Consider the following 18,149-nt stretch of genomic DNA (forward strand, 5'->3'; position numbering starts at 1 on the left):
AAAAAAACGGAGAACGTCAATTGTAATTTTTCCTGACACTTCAAATTTGATGCAGAGTGGTTTTTGCTTATCAAGAAATTTGAATTTTTTAAAATTGGTATTAAAGACGCCGACATTTTCGTTTCACATAGAATCAACAAAAACAATTTTTGTAATGATGTTATGCAATGCAACGCTCACTCAAGGTAACTGGGTCGCAACCTTATCATCCCCGGCTGAACCGGAGGCTATTTTTTAGATTTTTGTCGTGTACGTCAACGTCAGATACAAAAACCTTTCCCCCACGTTTTTGTTTTTGGTAAAAAACAAAAACGTGAAAGCTGATAATTTTATTTTTCATTTTTGACATGTGTGGCCTTGACACACACCCACACCCAGAAGGAGTTTTGAGTTAATGTACGCAACTACGTGGTGGCACTTCCATACATGATTTTGCTCCTTAGAAACCTTGTTTTTTTAATTTGGAAGGCGCAAAATTTTAATTTCCTCGTAATATTTTGTTTCCATTTTTTTCTCAGATTGCTGGGTTTAAAACTCACAAAAAAAAACTAGTTAGAAGCAACAATCTATCTAAGATTCTTTATTGTAAGATCTGTAAAATACAATTAACTTGATACAAAGCTGAGTGACCTTCAATGGTGATTAGCCATATATTACTTACGCTATACATGCTGCTCGCTCAACTGGAAATACTCTGCACATGAATCCTTAGCCATCATCTTCAAAGTGAAATAAACGCTATTCTTTATTTTTAATTCATTATTTTAATACTGATTATGTAAGTTTTGATTTGTTTTTTAGAATTTTGCCCTGAATATTAAGCCGTTTTTTTATAAAATATTTGTCTCACCTAAAACTCTCTTAGTCTCAATTATTTAAAACAATCTTTAAGTGAAGTGTCTACCATCGAAATGCAGATAGCTTCTTTTCAAATCAATACCAAGAAATAGAGTTCTCAGCCAGCCGCGCTACGCCGTGCCAGCTCGCAAATTTTGGGTTACGTGGGCAGCCGCCAGCCGCCGGTGAAAAAGGGAAAAAAATTAAAGAGTGCAGGAGAGAAAAATGTCTTCGGGCCGTTAAGCACTATAAAACTTCACGTTTTAAATATTGTCAGCAGCGCCATTCGCCAGCCGCCGGTGAAAATGGCCAGCCACCGCTGGACAAAAAATTCGGCTAATCCGTTTCCGCCAGCCGCCACCTTAAATCTCGCGGCTGAGACCTCTACAAAGAAATAATTTTATAGAGGGACGATTGTTTGCCTAAATAGAAGGTTTCAAGTGAAAATAACAGCTCCTGCATATAGTTTGAATACCATAACTTAAATTACCAAAAATGGCCAAACAGCTTTCAAAAAGTGACGAAACGTTTTTTGTCAATTATAATATTTTTTTCCGAATTTTGAATTCAAAATGCATAGCATTTAGGCGTTGGTCCTCTTCGCATTTCCTAAAATATTTGCTCGTCATATCGATTTTTCTAGGCTAATTAAAAAATTTGCACACGCATCTGTAGAAAGTTGGTCGCACTGCTACTATCGATCGGCTGCTCCACGCCACGCGCTGACTAAGACCCAGTCTGCCAGACCTGCCGCAGGAGCCACCCCCGTCGCACCCCCTCCCCCAAGGGCGGTGGCAGATCAGCAGTGTGAGCAGTTCCACTCCTCCACCGAACGCGCACTCAGGACCCAGGCTCAGGACGAAAAGGTAGCTTCCCTCTTGGACGACAGGTAAGTCTCGGCGCCTCGGCGGCCAATTACACGACGATAAATGTGGCCAGGGCTCTGGGACACGGGGCTCGACTCAAAAAGGCGGTTTTTTCGGGCTCCAGGCGGGGCGGGAAGGGGTGCAACGCACCACCCTCAACACGTGGTCTTCGAGTGTCACTCAAGGGGTGCGTTTGTTGTCAAGAGGGTGGAGGAATTGTTTTGTTTTGAATTGGACTACGGATATCAGTTTTTCTCGATTTAGATAGAAAATTTTAAATTTTGGCTTAATTGATGGGAAATTTAAAATTTTTTTTTTTCAAATGATATGCAATTTTCTGGGTATGAAGTAGCATGTAGTAGATTGAACGTAATATAAACCTCGCCCTATCTGCCGCATTTCGCGCTGACCGGTCTGGCAGAACGCTATTTTATTGTCCGCCTGTAAATAAGTGATAAAACAAAAGATATGTATATATGCCTTGTGTGTGATGTGTGGATCGACAAGCGTGCATTTATAGAATGGTCAAAAGTTCCACACGCAAACGGCTTTCACTCTCTCTGTTACGTGAGACGCGCGTTAGTAGGCCTCCACTCTAATTTGAAATTGAGTTTGACTGAGAGGGGGTGAGATTCAAATTGCTTTTTTTCGCCCTTTTCATTTGGAGCGTGATCGACGAGAATTGCCGCCAACGCGTGCAAATCTAATTTTCGTATTCATCCTCCCCAATAGCTTTAAATATTGACAGTTACATCTTTTTTCAATGCACTTTTGCCCTAAAATCTCTTAGTGATTATGTAATAAAGCGAAATTCTGAAAAATGTGCTGATCATTCCGTCTTAAAGGTGGCACATTCAAACTCATTGCCCCCTGTGGCTTTATTCACGTCCTCTGTAAAGTGTGCTGTTACCAGAGCAATTTGGATTACTATTTACAATGAACTCCTGCTGAGAGTACTCATTTTGTCAAGGAATAGACTTGCCAGAAAATTAAGAAATGGCAACAGGCAGTTTTGTAAAAAAAACTTATATTTCCAATGAAAGGGACCAAAACTATCATTGTTGAACACATCTTTAATCAAATTCTACCGTAAACCGTACTATTGTACATATTTTGATTCCATTGTCAAAAAGGAAGGTGTAATAATCTAGTATTTAAATAAAAGCGTTGGAAGTTTGTTCGTAACATTTTTAAGGCGCTATAGATAACTAAAAAATTTCTGAATTTTCATTATATATATATATTAGAATGATGACTGTGGTGTTTAGTCATTAACAGCATAATATGACCGCAGATAAGATTTGAAAATTGGTTTTAACCATTAATAACCTATTATTACCTTTGTTTATGAATCTTTTAGTTTTGAAAAGTCATGACATTTAATCACTTGTCTACAAGTATTTGTAATTATCTTCAGTTAAATGGCTGGAAACGACGATGGAGGATGGTTCCCCGGATTGGGCAACAACAAGCCCAAGCCTAGGAGAATGGGCAAGGCTGACTTCTTTGACCCAGCGTCGGGCAGATCGACGCCTGACAATTACAGCATGAATCAGGTATATAGTATATCAGTGACTTAATTTCTTTATTCGTATTTAATTGTGAAACATAAACGCAAAACAGCATTTTTAAGATGTGTGTAATTAACTTTGAGTGCCTTCCTCACGATTTAATAACATTGCATATAGGGAGGTATTAGGGTAAGGAAGGATCGAGGATAAGATTCGGGAAGTTTGCCAACTCTCAGGCTTCACGAAGGCTCACAAAAGCGAAACGTGCACAGTACTAGATGAGTTCACTGCATTGCAGCACTGTGTGTGTCGTTCGCTCGGGTGAAAACCTGCAAATACAATGCTGTCGATGTGTGTGTTTATTTATTTAAGTCACGCCCTCGGATATTAACGAATATTTGCATGATTTCAATGATGTGCAGCTGCTTGTTTTCGTTCTAGCATCACACCGGAGCTTTACTTTAAAGGCGCTGCTGGCACACGTAGATCAATTACCACTAAATGTGTGCGTGTGCTTTTCACCTCCAGCAATACTTGCTAAACTAATCAGTAAAGAAACTCCACTTCCAGCGGCGCTGATATTACGCTTTCTGCTCTCTGGGGGCTCGACTGCTGCTGCGAGTATTGACAAGTCAAAATCAAATTGAGGATAATGGCTGTTATAAGATAAAAATTAAAAGAAAAACACTCGGGAAAGAATTAACAAAAAAAAATGTAGATATCAATATCATGATTAATTGTTGAAATATTTGATAATATTACTTATTTAAAAGTTTTTAATGCAACAAAATTATTCCATTACTGATAGCTTACATTAATTAATATTCGGGCAACCTCACTTAACGGCATTATAATGAGTACAAGAAAATTGAAACTCGGAATAAACTGTCATTTAACAAATATGCTTGTGAATGTAAATATTCATCAAGAGTGGGAACAAGTTCAACCCACTATTAGAAAGAATCGTTGACCCGTTCATACTAATGCGAACCGTGACCTTTCCCGTGCAATAAAGTTTCTGCCCACGTGATCAGCACAAGTTTTTTGCACTCTGTGTTCAACATAACATAAACACGTTTGAATATATCCCCCGTACTCTGGTTTTCCCCTTGAAAGGCGCCTGTAGGCGGCGTCTTGGTCGTAACTTGAACTCGGTACTACTTAAAGTGACCGTCGATGCTCATTGTCAGCATTTCATTGATTCATTCCGATCGCAGCGCAGCAGATAGCCGTACGGCTTTAGCAGTCAGCCGTGACCCCACCACCCGTCTCGTAATAAGACTAATAATTAACTCAAACAGGCCATCTCGAGCGCTAATTCCTCGCCGAGTACCAAAGCCACCGGATCTCAGGAGGAGTTGGACAGTCTGCAGGAGGACTTGCTGCAAGTAAGACACAGCCTGTTTCCCTTCAACACATTCGCCAGCTTTAACATGTCTTTTCGCCAGACTATCTCTCGTGCAAACCTACTAATTCCTCTTGCTTTTGTGTCAAACTTTGAGCACTAACTTTCCGTTCTCTTTTAATCGTGCCTGAGAGATTGAGATTTTTTCACCACTTGGATGGGTTGGCTTTTCAGGTTACGGTCGACAGCGGAGGCGTTACAGAGGAAATTGTCATGGAACAGGCTACGGAACTTGCGGCTCAGCCCGTTGTTGAGGTCGATGGAGTGAGTTTGATTAATTTTTAATTCATCTTTTGATCTGATATAAATATTATTATAAAGTTGTTTCCACAGAAACAGTGTAATTATAGTAACAACACTTTATTATTGTTTGCGAAATAGGAAAAAATCTCGATTATTGATATCAAATAATATGTACTTCATATAAATGTTATCAATGTGTCTTTCTCAAATATTCTATGAATGTTTGGAGCGGTTAGGCACGCCAACTAACAATAATAGCAGCACTTCTTTGTTATCTTCCTCATATATAGCTTTTTCATGTGTTCTTACCTTATGTAAGAAATATCAAAATACTGTTAAACGTGTTGGGCTGTCAATAATTAAAATAACATACTTATTTATATTTCAAAATGAAAAATATTATGACACTTTCTTAAAAAAGTAGAGCAAATAAAATTTAAAAACTAAAAATATTGTATTTCTCCTGATTGATTTATCTATGATCGCAATTTTTTTTAGCTTTTCGATATATTATCATTAAAACGAGCCTGTGTTGCTGCCCCTGCTCCATTTTACCTCTGTTATTAATTAAGCCAAAACTTGAAGTCTGCGCCTTTCACATTTTTTTTCACACGCCGCGAAACCTCACAAGTGTACGCATATGGTGAAGTGGTGATTATTTGCGTTGGTCATTATCCCTGCCCCAATACAGAATCGCTAATTTGGGCCCTATGTATACATGTGACCACTTGACATTCCGCTCGCACACATCGCCTTTAAAATTCTCTACACACGCATTTGGTGGAGAGCAAAAAACTGCTCACGCAACATTCCGATATTCTCCGAAAGCAGAGGATAAAAAAGCTCACTTCTAGCCCAGTGAATGGAATGAAAAGTGCAAGTTGATGAGTCACTTTTTCACCGTCTCTAATGAGAATGCAATGAGTGAGATGAAATTTCTTTGAATTTTGGACACACAGCAGGGCTTTCTAAAAGGGAGGGACGAAAATGGTACAGGATATCCTAATGCCCCGCGAATGATTATTTTACGCCCGCACCTTGCGAACGCCAGCTGAATCGCTAAAAGGTGTCAGGGAGCGACCAAATCAACCTTCCGCTGATGATCTCAGCTGGAGACAAATTTGATTCGCTATGTTGCAGAGATAATTGGGAATTTCTCACAAAAGTATTGTGTGAAGTGATAAAAATATATAATATATCTATAGAGTTGCTAGGGGGCAGCGATCAATTGTAAAAGGACGGAGTCGTTTAAAAAATACCGAGTGCGACTTAATTTTTGTTCCGCGAGACGCCAAGGTCAAACAATAATCAGCGGCTATTGGAACAAAATATCACAGATTTCGCTTGTACCCTGTCTTTCGAAGTCCAATTGTACGTGGCCACTATTGCGATATAGCTTTAAATGTGTTTATTTTTCCTCAAACATGAAAACATCATCCATTTTCTCCATCTTTCATGGAAATTATTTTTATTAATATTCTATTGATTAACAGTCCTGGCTTAAAGGGGGAATGACTGCAGAACTAATTATAGCACTAAATGATTCAGGTATTATAATATCACAGAAACCGCTCAGAATGATCATATTTTTTTCAAACGCTTTCCAAAAATGTTATTTTTCTGCAGATATTTTCTGATTCAATCTTGAAGTTCATATTATGCTTGCTATGCTCGTAAAACTGAAAATAAATTAACCTTTACCTCAAGAGCTACTTTAAATCATTCAAATTAAATTTAATTTAAAAATACTCATTTGGTCTCGATTGTTGCCACTAGAATTTCTGGGGTGGCCGCTCAGGAAGTTCTCGAGAAATAGACTTATTTTCCATTTTTTCTCTCACGCCATATATTCTGTGTGCTCAACATAATACAAAAAAAAAAACAAATACCGACGACACTAGCCAAATTTCACGAATAAAAAAAAATACAGAGGGGCTCTTCTTTGCGCGGATTAACTAAGGATTGGAGGAATTAAAGTGAACAGTGAACTCTGCGGAAAATAATAACTACGCACGTCCACGTTTTGGATAACTCGATTTTTCGGCGCTTTTAGCCTCAGCAGTAGAACAAAGTTTTACTCCCACCGTTTAATTAGCTGAAGGAAATTTTAAATCTTTGGTTCTGAAAACGATCAACTTTGCAGAATAAAATAAGCAATAAGGGATAAAATCTTTGCGGAACACCGCCGCTGCTCATAATTTGCTGATATTATATTTCAGTCAATTTTCAGTCACCGCTTCTTGGCAATTACTTGCTCCCAGCTATAGTGTGTTTATTAATTAACCTTTAAAAACACAATTCTGGTCGTGCGATGTTGAGATTATCGTGAATTCGGGCGTTTCATTGTGCGTACAATTTGTCCGCACTTTCGATTTCGGCTGCGGCTGAATAATAATAGCGAGTTCAGGAGCAGTGAACGGCCGGCCGCCACACACTGCCGTTTCCTCTCATCTGTACCGGGATGCGAATTACGCAAGCGCGCTTCCTTCGACTCGTTGTGGCGGTTCCTCTCTCCCTTTTTCCTACAGAACAGTCGAACAGTGCTCCCTCGTCTCTGCCACAGTGCACACATAGAAGTGAACACAGGCCGGGAAAAGCGCCCACCAAACCTGCTGCAACTGTGCCATCGAAATTCAGTGCCAGTGTGATATTAGAATTTCCCAGAGCTCCGCGATAAAAAGTCAGAAAAAATGGGCACTCCAGTGACACCTGTAAAAAAAGTCCCTATCCATCTGCAGGTAAAAGGCCAACCTTCAACTAACAGCTGGAACCCGAGGTTCCCCATTGATGTGTTATTTTTATTTTTTTAAATTGTTTATTCGTCTAATTTAAAAAAATAATAATAATGAGTTAGTTCAAGGAATTGCCCTCATTTTCTATTCAATTCTGATAATAATGGTTAATTTGATAAATTTTCTCCCGTTTTATTCACTCTGCAGAAGAAATTGCGGCAAAAGTCTACGGTTTTCTGCATGCAATAATTCTGCTGGGCGTGTGCGTGCCTACACCAAAATCAATACTGAGTCGGCCGAGCAGCTCCACTTGGCTCTCGGAGCGTCGAAAAAAGCGCTTCACGACCGGCAATTTGTATTTGGCTAATTTTCGGAAATTTCCAAAGCCTTTGATACCGACTCGGGTGAGCGCATGCAGCAAAAGCACGGGCCGGCGAATCTGAAAGGGCTTGGCCAGGTGCCACGGCTAAAAGTAGACACTCGCCACTGGCCACGCAGCGTACGCGCTCCCAATTTACTCTGCAATTCTTGCAAAAAGTGGTAATTACAACTCCCGAATCGGACTCGAGAATGGATTCTAAATAGAAAAGCGTTGCAGTTTGCTGTCAGATTTTTTTCACACAACCTTTGGCCGTCAATGCAGAGTTCGCCTTCTCATATCATATAGTTTCCATTGTGCACCGGCGAAAGAAAAGTTCGGAAAGAAGCCCCGTTAGAGGCAAAGCACGCTCTTTTGCGCGCGCTCCCCGATTTATCACGCTCGTTCTTTTCTCTTTTATCACCGCAGCCGCGGGCAATGCGCCGATTAACTTCCAAATTCGGCAGCAACTAATTCGCCGCCAGCACAATTACCGAATTTTTGTTTCCCTTTTCTTCCTAATTTGGTCGGTGCCCGTCTCTCCAGCAGTGACTCTCCAAAATCATTTCCCTATGCGAGAGAGCAAACATAGCATACACTCTCGAGCGCGGCAGGTGTTATTTTTTCTTTATATAGAGGTGCAGTTTTCGGGAGAGGAACCGCGGGCCAGCACTAAGGAAGTCACGTGGTGGAGTCAGTCTTTTTCCATCTGATGGCTATCGCCGCGTTTCTCATTGTGTAGAGCAAAAAATAATTTCGAAGCGAGCACAACAGTGCGGATAAAGTGTTTACGAGCTCGACAGCTGCGAAGAGCATGTCTTGGTTAGCAAACTGTCAAATGAGCGGAACAAAGAGGGAGTTTAAATCGTGAAACAACTACACCATTATACTCCTCTTTTCATTTTTACTTTTAAGACAATTCCTATTGCCGAGCTTTCACTTCTCATTAGACAAACGAAGCCTAATATTTCGAGATAGCTAAGAATATTCCTGAAAGATGATCTATCGGCGGCGCAGAGGGTGGGAGCGAAATCCAGCGTATACAGTTTTCACTTCTGCGTTTAGATTTAGAACTGAAGCGTCACTTTCATCCCCCGGGCGATGTGTGTTTAAACATCTCCGATTTGGAGCAAGGGGCGAGCGAAAATAGAATAGAAATGCATCCAGAGGGGTGGCATCGCTTAAACGAGGGGTGGCGGTTGCACGAGTGATAATCTCTTGAACGGCCGGTTTTACCCAGGGCGGGGTCGACACTTGTTTCTTCAGGGGTAGTTGGCATCCCTGTTGGCGAGACTGGAACATTGATCGCCGAATCTGCACCAGACGTGCGAGACTAAATTCGCGAAAAAGCGATGAACTGTGAGACGCCCTTTCTCTCGCACAGAAAATTTTATAGGTTCACGTTCTCGCTACGTCTGTTGAATAATAAATAGGTCGACTTAATAGTATAACATTCGTATTTTTATAAAAATACGCAAATTTTTCAAAAATAAATATGCGACGGCAAGGAATAAAAAATATATGTTCATAAAGAGAAGTTTGAGAATTATCGGGATGGACGCCATAACTGTAAAAGTAAAAATCAAATTATCTAGCACACTCTTTTAACGTGACAGCAGATGTTTTGTTCTGTAAGGCCGTGAAATTAAATGTGGTATGATGTAAATAATTCGCAAACTAAATTGATAAATGTATAAATTAAATGCATTTAGTGCTGAAAATATCTCAACCTACCTTTGTTAATTCATTAGACCGTTAAATTTCTTCCTCTCCTTCTCAAACGCTGTTCCAAGCAGATCAACGACCGATTTGACGTTTGTGCAAAAGCAATCTCACTTTTAAACGACCGCACTGATTGAAACTCCAAAATAAACGTGAAAAAATTTAAAGCCTGTTGTGAACCGTGGTTGGTCAATTTTTATAAATTGTACTCTAAAACACTTAACAACTTGTGGTGTTTTTGTTTTACTTAAAATAAAATGTCTCAATCACCCAAATCTTCATTTTTTGAGAGGAATATTCGACACAAAACCTTTTTCTGCGAAAAACATTAGAATCCTGATTTTTTTTGGTCTAACATTCTTATTCGAAATCATTAGTTTAACAATCAGAAAGTGCGTGAAAAAAAAACATTTCAACGTTGAAACGGAAGCTTGAGGTTTTGTGCCAGCTATCAGTAGTCGTCCTGTACAAATTTGCGGCCTAATTAATTTAATCTCACCATGGGCACTTTGCGATTAACGTGCCGATTCTCGTTCTCACGTCCATTGAACTAAACTATTGCGCTGTCTTCAGCATGTTCCCACGAGCGAAATCGTGCACGAAACTGCACTCATCATTTTGAATTATGACGTGGAATTCTATTGTAATGTATCTTGGAGTACATTTTATTGTTAGGTACTTACAGGTGTCTTCTCACACTCATAATCTTTACATTTTGCACGTCAACCGAGTTCCCGATAACACAAACCACATTTATTTTATACTCGCGTGATAACTTTATAGATACTGATCTTTCAGTCAAACGGTATTAATTTGTCTAGTATTTTTATTTAATCATGTTTATTCTCACTTAAATTGGAACAAGATACAAACGGTAAAATCTGTAACTTCTGTGTGACCCAATTGTAGAGATCAATAAATCTCGTCGCTCATGCCTGCATTGGTTGTGTATATAATTTTTTATGAACAAATTAGCCGAGCGGATATAAGGGCGCGCTCGTGCAATCTGGCAAATTAGCATTAAGCGCATACGCAGCAGAGCGCATTATTTCTATTAATGCGAGAACACACATATGGCACATGGCTTAGCTCCCATGCACTGCAAAGGGACTTCAAATTGGGGATAATATATGCCGCACGAAGGAACGATAAAAATAAATAAATGCAAATTGGGCAAAAATAAACTTTGCTTCTTTATGAAGAGATATAAATGTAGAGCAACTTAACTTTTTACTCTGCTTCTAAGAAAATCAAATATATTAAATAAAACTCATTCCAGAAATAATTTCTTAAAAAAGTTTCCGAACTTGAATTTTTAAAAATCAGGTTCAAAGCAAATTAAAAAAAGTAAAGCAAGTGCGATAAATTATGTTTGAAAATTTATTCAACGATACGGAAAGACTTAATTTTATGTTTAAAAATTCGTACTAAATTGTCGACGGATTATAATTTTTGCAGAGCTCACAAAACCGTCTGCTTATCAAGAATGGAAAGGTCGTAAATGCTGATGGAATTGAAGACGCCGACGTCTTCATTGAGAATGGAGTCATCACGTAAGGACAAATTCCTTTTCCACATGCCTTATTTTTGTTATACCGCTATGCTTTTCTCACCCAAGGCAACTAGGGCGCAACCTTATCATCCCTGGTGGAACTAGGACCATCGACGCCAGGGGACGTTACGTGATGCCAGGTGCGAAAATTGCTTATATTTGCAATGAGAAAAAAACTGATAACTGAAATTTGCTTTGTTCGACAGGTGGTATTGACACACATACCCACATGGAACTCGAGCTGATGGGCGCCACCGCGGTGGACGATTTCTACCAGGGCACCAAGGCGGCCATCGCGGGTGGTACCACCATGATCAGTAAGAAATTTTTCTAAATAGCTCCCAATTTCTCTCTCAACCGCGAAGGCACGCAATCTTATTTCCGACTTTTCTGTATTTGTTTCCAATTTACGTTCGCCTCCGATTGCTTGAGTTTCGATGGCGAAATCCATGCCAATGGGAAAAGCGTCATTCTGAACTGAGTGATTACCCACAGTGGGTGATTAGCCATTTTACTAACGCCTGGCGGCACGCTTATCTGGAATTGGCACGAAAGCAGTAGCAGCGAGTGTGTGTATATGGCTCTGTTGCATGCACGCTTAACTTTGAGCCCGGGCATGCGAGCCCCCCTTGTCTCTTAAGTTTTTAAAGATTTATTGCCTCCGCAGTGGACTTCGTTCTGCCACGAAAAGGCGAGAGTTTGATCGAGGCGTTCGGCAACTGGAGGAGAAAGGCTGACCCCAAAGTGTGCTGCGACTATGCCCTGCACGTCGGGGTCACTTGGTGGTCTGACCAGGTGTGTGCCGGATATTGCGTGATCATCTCGTTTTATTCATATTCTATTACATTTGGGTAGGTCAAGCAGGAGATGACCGAGCTGGCCAAGAACCACGGCGTGAATTCATTCAAGATGTTCATGGCATACAAAGATCTGTACATGATCAGAGACCCTGACCTCTACAAGATTTTCGAGCACTGCAAAGAGCTGGGAGCCATTGCCCAGGTGCACGCTGAGAATGGTGATATCATTGCTGAGGTCTGTTGAATGATTTTTATTTTTTTAATTAACAATTGTAAGAACATTTGTGGTTCTGCAGAACACAAAGAAGCTGTTGGAAGCTGGAATCACGGGACCAGAGGGACACGAAATGTCCAGACCAGAAGACGTCGAGGCTGAAGCCACCCACAGAGCCTGCGTAATCGCCAACCAGGTAGGAAAACGCCAGTTATTCCTTTTAGTTATTTTGATTTGCAGTTATTTTGATATAGTTCTTTAACCTTGAGTTCTTTGGAAGTTAAAATTAATTGCAGCACTTTTCCCATAGTTTTTGAACCTCACAAATGTGTACATAATTTTTTTCTGTTCTTTTTTATGATTTAATCCTGATTTGGTGTGCATGGCATGGACCAGGTGTCTTGTCCCTTGTATGTAGTGCACATAATGAGCAAAATGGCTGCGGATGTGATCGCCCTGAAGCGGAGCCAAGGGGCGGTGGTGTATGGCGAACCGATCGCCGCCTCCCTTGGCTCCGATGGCACTAACTACCATCACTCCTGTTGGCGACACGCGGCGAGCCACGTGCTCAGCCCACCGCTCCGCCCTGACCCTGAAACCCCTGACTACCTGGTGCAGATGCTTGCTGAGTAAGTCGCCCTCTAGCGCCAGTCTAGTGCCAGAAAAGCCCTCAAATGGCCAAAATTTAATTTCCCCTAAAGGTGCTATGATTGCGTAAAAAATGGCAATCGCGGCACGCATAATACTTAAACGAAATTTCGTATTTTCTGGACGACTTTTGGGAGTTTTTTTATTGCCTCACGTTAATTTCCATTGAAATACGATCTGTAAAATTCTAAATATTTTAACTTTTACGTTTTTTCGAGTAAAAATTCCAAAATATTCTGTTAAGTTGATCTTTGATTAAAAAATTGTTTATAGTAGAGAGCCCAACCTGACCGAAAATCTGAGTATTTTATCAAATTTTAACCATATTGTACTGGCTTCAACAAGTGAGAGGAAAAATTTCCACCTCATGAATTCTTTATTGGCTTGCTTATCTGTAAATAGATTTTATTATTTACTATTTTGCGAATTTTTAAAATAATTTTGAGGTCTTTTCTATTAATTTTGTGTGTGTTTGTGATGTGATCTCACTCTCTGCATGATTTTCGCACAATATTTCGCACATCATCACCTGCGAAACCTTGAAAACTGATCATCCGCAGGTTAACTGCCCACTTTACGTGGTGCGAGTGATGAGCAAATCGGCTGGCGACGTGGTCGCCGCCAAGAAAGCGGAGGGAAACGTAGTTTTCGGCGAGCCCCTGGCCGCCTCCGTCGGCACTGACGGATCGCACTACTGGAACAAGTGCTGGAGGCACGCGGCTGGACACGTGACCAGTCCACCACTAAGACCAGACACTGAAACCCCTGGACACCTGCTGGACCTCCTGGCCTCGTAAGACAAAATGCTTGATGAGAAGCCTCTGTTTGCAGCCTTTGTGGACTATTTTTTCTTTCTATAATTTGTTTTCATTTCAGAAGTAACTCTGGTTGGTTTTTACCTCATAGGGTATTTTGATACTTTAGCTTGATTTTAATCTATCATTTCCTTTTTATCTATTATTTCTCATTTCCATTCTCATAATCATGCAAGTTTATTTCAATGGTTTATTTTTTTATTTTAAATATATATTTATTAAACAATGATTTCCACAGTGACGGTCTGCAAGTGACCGGCAGCGACAACTGCACATTCAACTTCGACCAGAAAAAGCTCGGCCGCAACGACTTCTCCAAGATCCCGAACGGCGTCAATGGCGTCGAGGACCGCATGTCGGTCATCTGGGAGAAAGGCGTGCAGTCTGGTAAGATGGACCCATCCCGATTCGTGGCCGTCACCAGCACCAACGCAGCAAAGATCTTCAACGTCTACCCACAGAAGGGCTGCGTCGCCGTTGGATCTGACGCCGACCTTGTCATTTGGAACCCAATTAAGTCCAGGGTCATCTCCGCACAGACCCACCACCAGGCTGTGGATTTCAACATTTTTGAGGTACGTAACTAAGAACTAGTTGTAAAAACCTATAAATTTTATTATAAAAAAAGATTTTTTAAAGAAGTATAGTTAACAGGGTTTTTAATATCATCTTGAAATTAGATTTTTTGTAAATTTCGATAATTTAGGGATTGCGTGAAAATTGAGGCTTTTAATTATACAGCAATTATTTTTATTAGTTTGAAGCAATACTAACTATAGCTGGTAATGACCCTGGTAAAGACAAGATTTGCATTGCATGAGCATAAATTAATTTTTTCCTTAATAAAAATTCCAAATTTTGCATTTATTACAAGACGATTTTTTTCTGTCTATGGGTGAATTTAGAAAATAATCTCCATTGGCAAAATGGCAAAAAAATCCTTGATGTTGTAAGAGTCGATATAAAAATTTTCTCCATCTCTTTGTTCCAGGGCATGGAGTGTCATGGCGTGCCCGAGTACGTCATCGTAAACGGCCGCGTTTGCGTTGACGAGGAGGAACTGAAGGCCGTCCACGGCTTTGGCAAATTTGTGCCCACGCCTGCGTTCCCGCCATACGTGTATGACCAGGTGGATGCCCGCGAGAAGGAGAAGAGGCCCCAGGGAGTGATCCGCGGACCCAACGACGAGGACTACTCAGCCGAGCACATGAACGGCTTGGCCGTCAAGGTGGAGAAAACGGTGCAATTGGCCACTCCGGGCTCCCCAACCAACGACGGCCACAGCCACGGTCCAACCGCCTCTGGCGGCCGCAACATGCAGGACACCACTTTCTCCCTTGCCGGCGAGTACCCTAAAGTGGCTGCTGAAGTCCATGATGATGATGTCGTGGTTGTTGCACGTATGTGTGGTCTTTAGTTTTTCCCTTTGGATAGTTTGACATGAAGAAAAGAAGCTTTTGGCTGTCTATCATGATGCATAAAGAATGAACTCAAACTCCTCTTTTATAAAAATGATTTTAATATTTTAAACGTTTAAGGTTTGGAACTTCTGGAACGTAAATATTCATTTTAAACCCATTTTTTCTTTTCAAGTGCAAGATTGTATTAACGATCAAATTAGTATTATTTTGTTATATAGTGATCCAAAAGATAGTCACCTTAAAGTTAATTTGAGTAAGAAGTGCATGGTCAAAAAATGGATATTGTAAATAGTCACGATTATATTGCTAACTGCACATATGGAAAAGGATTCAATTTTTACCTGAGCCATTCTTGCACATTCGTGTGAGAAAAATTGCAATACACTTGTAAGTTTCCATGGCTCCCCTAAGTGTCACAAATTATTTTGAACTATTTATCGTTTTAGCAGATAAGTTTCAATGATGTGGTCCAAAGTAAAAATAAAAAGAGGAGTTTTTTCATCATTTTGCTATCGAAATTTAAGGGCATATATGCCAAAAAATAGCAAATATCAATTACTAACGGCAGGGATTTGTTTCAATAAGTTAATCGCTTTACAAGTACAAAATTAACATAAATTCATCAAAAAAAGGTAAATTCGACCAGTTCTACTAAACAAGGATTATCCCTATTTGTGTTTATTTGTATGTTATGTAATGCAAGTTATGACTTTATACTTGTCTTGTAAATTTCTTAAATTTCCACGTAGCTGACGTAGCATCCATTTCATTAAATGCCTGCATGTTCTTCTAATTAATTACATGTATTGCAAATTAACTAAATTATGCACATCACGAATATTTTTAGTTTGCAGTGCCATGATTGCCACTTAATCATTTAAGGTTTTAAAAGGTCTAATTCACTTTTAAAATTTGCAGGTGACGTTACACCAGCTCTGGATGATGATCGAAAGACAAGTGTCAAGGTGAGGAATCCGCCTGGCGGTCGTTCATCAGGCGGCTTCTGGTAAAGCGAGAGCACAAAGGACACGCGCGCATTTTGCTTCTTCTCACTCACCAAGCAGCTTTTCTTCTCCGACTCTATCCCAAGTAAAATATCACACTTCTCCCGCTAAGTAAGTGGGCAAGTTAACCAAACTGCAGCACCTGCATTTTTCTGTACCGAAAAATAACGAGTTAGAGCGACGTTAACTGTTTAATTTGAGAGCAAGTGCATGTCTAGGCGTAGAGCTGTTTTTTTTTCTAAACCTGATGAAAGCGACACTACTTGTCTTCACAGCGTGCTGAATGTATTTGGGTCATGAATAAAAAATGCCTGGATTAGGAAAATTTAAATGTATGGCTATATTTCAAGAGTAAATGGTTGATTTGTATTATCGAAAATGCATTGATAATAAATATCTTAATTTGTGCTATATGGAGAAACTAATCAATTTGGATTTTCAATAACCAACCTTTTTGTCACAACAGTGTGATGTCATAGTTTTACGTATCAGAGAAATTAATTCTAATAACAGTTTATATACACGAAATCTCACTCAACTAAAGGTAATCAAGACATAGACCTTTGTATCGCCTCCTGCAGTTCTCGTTCCTCTTCCAGCAGCCGTCTCACATCTCTTGGCTGAAAGTTTCAAGTAGATTTAAGAGGTTTTTCAAAGTTAGAGCGTGGTTAACTACCGTGACATTTTTGGGAGCGTCAAAATTATCTGGAGAGCCATTAAGATGGATGAATGCTTTAAGGAAGGCTGTAACGTAGACTGGATCTAGACTGACACCTTCTCCACCTAACTTTTCCAGACTTTCTCCCGTCCTGGGGTCAATCACCTGAACGTGAGGATAATCAGATTCGTCTACATTGTAGGTTCTTTGGAATTTGGAGCCCTCAGTGCTGGTGACGTTATACTGAAAACAAAACATAATTTAGCTTCCTTCAATTACATTAATTTGAAAGATTTCATAGTTCTGATAACAGATAAAAAAAACTAACTTGAACCAACAAAAAGTGCTCCTGGATATAGGACGTGAGGGATGGACTCTGCCACAAGTCTCTGTTCAGAACAACACTAAGGAACACGTTGCTGTTCTGCAAATCAACCAATATCCATTTTTTCTCCGATTTAGCAAATTCCTTGGCCTTTTTAGAGAGTGCACAATGTTAGAAATCCAAACTATATGGAAACATTTGAACCAATACGTTTAAAAAATCGCCTCCTTTGAATAAAAGGTCCACTGGTGGCCGGAAGAGATCTTCAAACCGTCTTCTTGACGTGTCCCCTTCTCCAGTCAAGGCAGCCTGTTGTAGTTCTGTGCAAAATAATATGATAATAAAGCACTATATAAAATTAATTTCGTTTAACCTGCTTCAACCCTGAAGTCCCTCAAATTGTCGACTACAACTGGAAGTGCGTGTGGATTTGCTACATCTGGCGGAAGCATGACATCTTCAATCGGGGCTATTGGCGCTCGCACCTCTGGTTCGGCCGGGGGTGGTGGTGCGCCTGCAGAGGCCAAGAAGTCAAAGTAATCATTCACGCAGATCTCTACGTCGGTTCTGGATCCCAGAAAATTTGCAGCCTCATCTTCAGAGGCGCCTGCAAAGCAAAAATTAATTTTTACATTTAAATTAGACATTAATACGAGCAGTCCTAACAATAAGACCTAGAGTTTGTGCATTTCATACCTGTGATTTCTATAAATCTTTTCAATGGATCATCTGCCATTATTTTTAACTTATCGGTTCAGCTTATGGAATAGGTTTTGTAAACTGTCAAACATGCCCAAAGTAATGCAGACGCCAAAAACAACACAGATGAAGATGAACGCAGAACTGATGAAAACATGCAAAGTGGAGGGAAATCCAAAACAATCTCACAAACAGGTTAGCCATAATAATAATTAAAAAACAAGTCAAAACCTGTCAAAACCAAATTACCTCTCTTAATGACTGCTTGCAAATCAGTGAGAAATTGTATTAGAGAGCTTTTTAAATTTTAATTTCATATTCCTGAATAAATTACATTTG

General features: G+C 40.0%; 2 protein-coding genes across 10 annotated transcripts; one reads left to right on the plus strand and one right to left on the minus strand.

Annotated features, from left to right (window-relative positions):
* The first annotated feature begins 1,544 nt into the window (after positions 1-1,544).
* On the plus strand, positions 1,545-16,553 carry CRMP (Collapsin Response Mediator Protein). 9 transcript variants are annotated; one of them, XM_065495556.1, is made up of 14 exons: positions 1,545-1,726; positions 3,121-3,259; positions 4,516-4,602; positions 4,794-4,883; positions 11,133-11,227; positions 11,293-11,366; positions 11,433-11,543; positions 11,894-12,021; positions 12,082-12,261; positions 12,323-12,436; positions 12,637-12,869; positions 13,942-14,278; positions 14,695-15,103; positions 16,043-16,553. In XM_065495556.1, exons 2-14 carry the CDS (start codon positions 3,125-3,127, stop codon positions 16,132-16,134), a joined length of 2,085 nt encoding a protein of 694 aa, XP_065351628.1. In that variant the 5' UTR covers positions 1,545-1,726; positions 3,121-3,124; the 3' UTR covers positions 16,135-16,553. The 9 variants fall into 9 exon arrangements, with proteins under 9 accessions (XP_065351628.1, XP_065351627.1, XP_065351629.1 ...); XM_065495555.1 differs by lacking the exon at positions 12,637-12,869 and adding an exon at positions 13,449-13,681 and having other exon boundaries at positions 1,548-1,726; XM_065495557.1 differs by lacking the exon at positions 12,637-12,869 and adding an exon at positions 13,449-13,681 and having other exon boundaries at positions 1,548-1,726; positions 14,695-15,046.
* On the minus strand, positions 16,445-17,968 carry LOC135947011 (UBX domain-containing protein 7). The gene is made up of 6 exons (XM_065495567.1): positions 17,808-17,968; positions 17,485-17,718; positions 17,322-17,431; positions 17,115-17,261; positions 16,805-17,029; positions 16,445-16,748 (listed from the first exon to the last, which is right to left on the minus strand). The coding sequence occupies exons 1-6, from the start codon at positions 17,845-17,847 to the stop codon at positions 16,677-16,679; spliced, it is 828 nt and encodes a 275-aa protein (XP_065351639.1). The 5' UTR covers positions 17,848-17,968; the 3' UTR covers positions 16,445-16,676.
* Positions 17,969-18,149: the final 181 nt, after the last annotated feature.

This window comes from Cloeon dipterum, chromosome X (genome assembly GCF_949628265.1).
Source record: "Cloeon dipterum chromosome X, ieCloDipt1.1, whole genome shotgun sequence".
Classification (NCBI taxonomy): domain Eukaryota; kingdom Metazoa; phylum Arthropoda; class Insecta; order Ephemeroptera; family Baetidae; genus Cloeon; species Cloeon dipterum.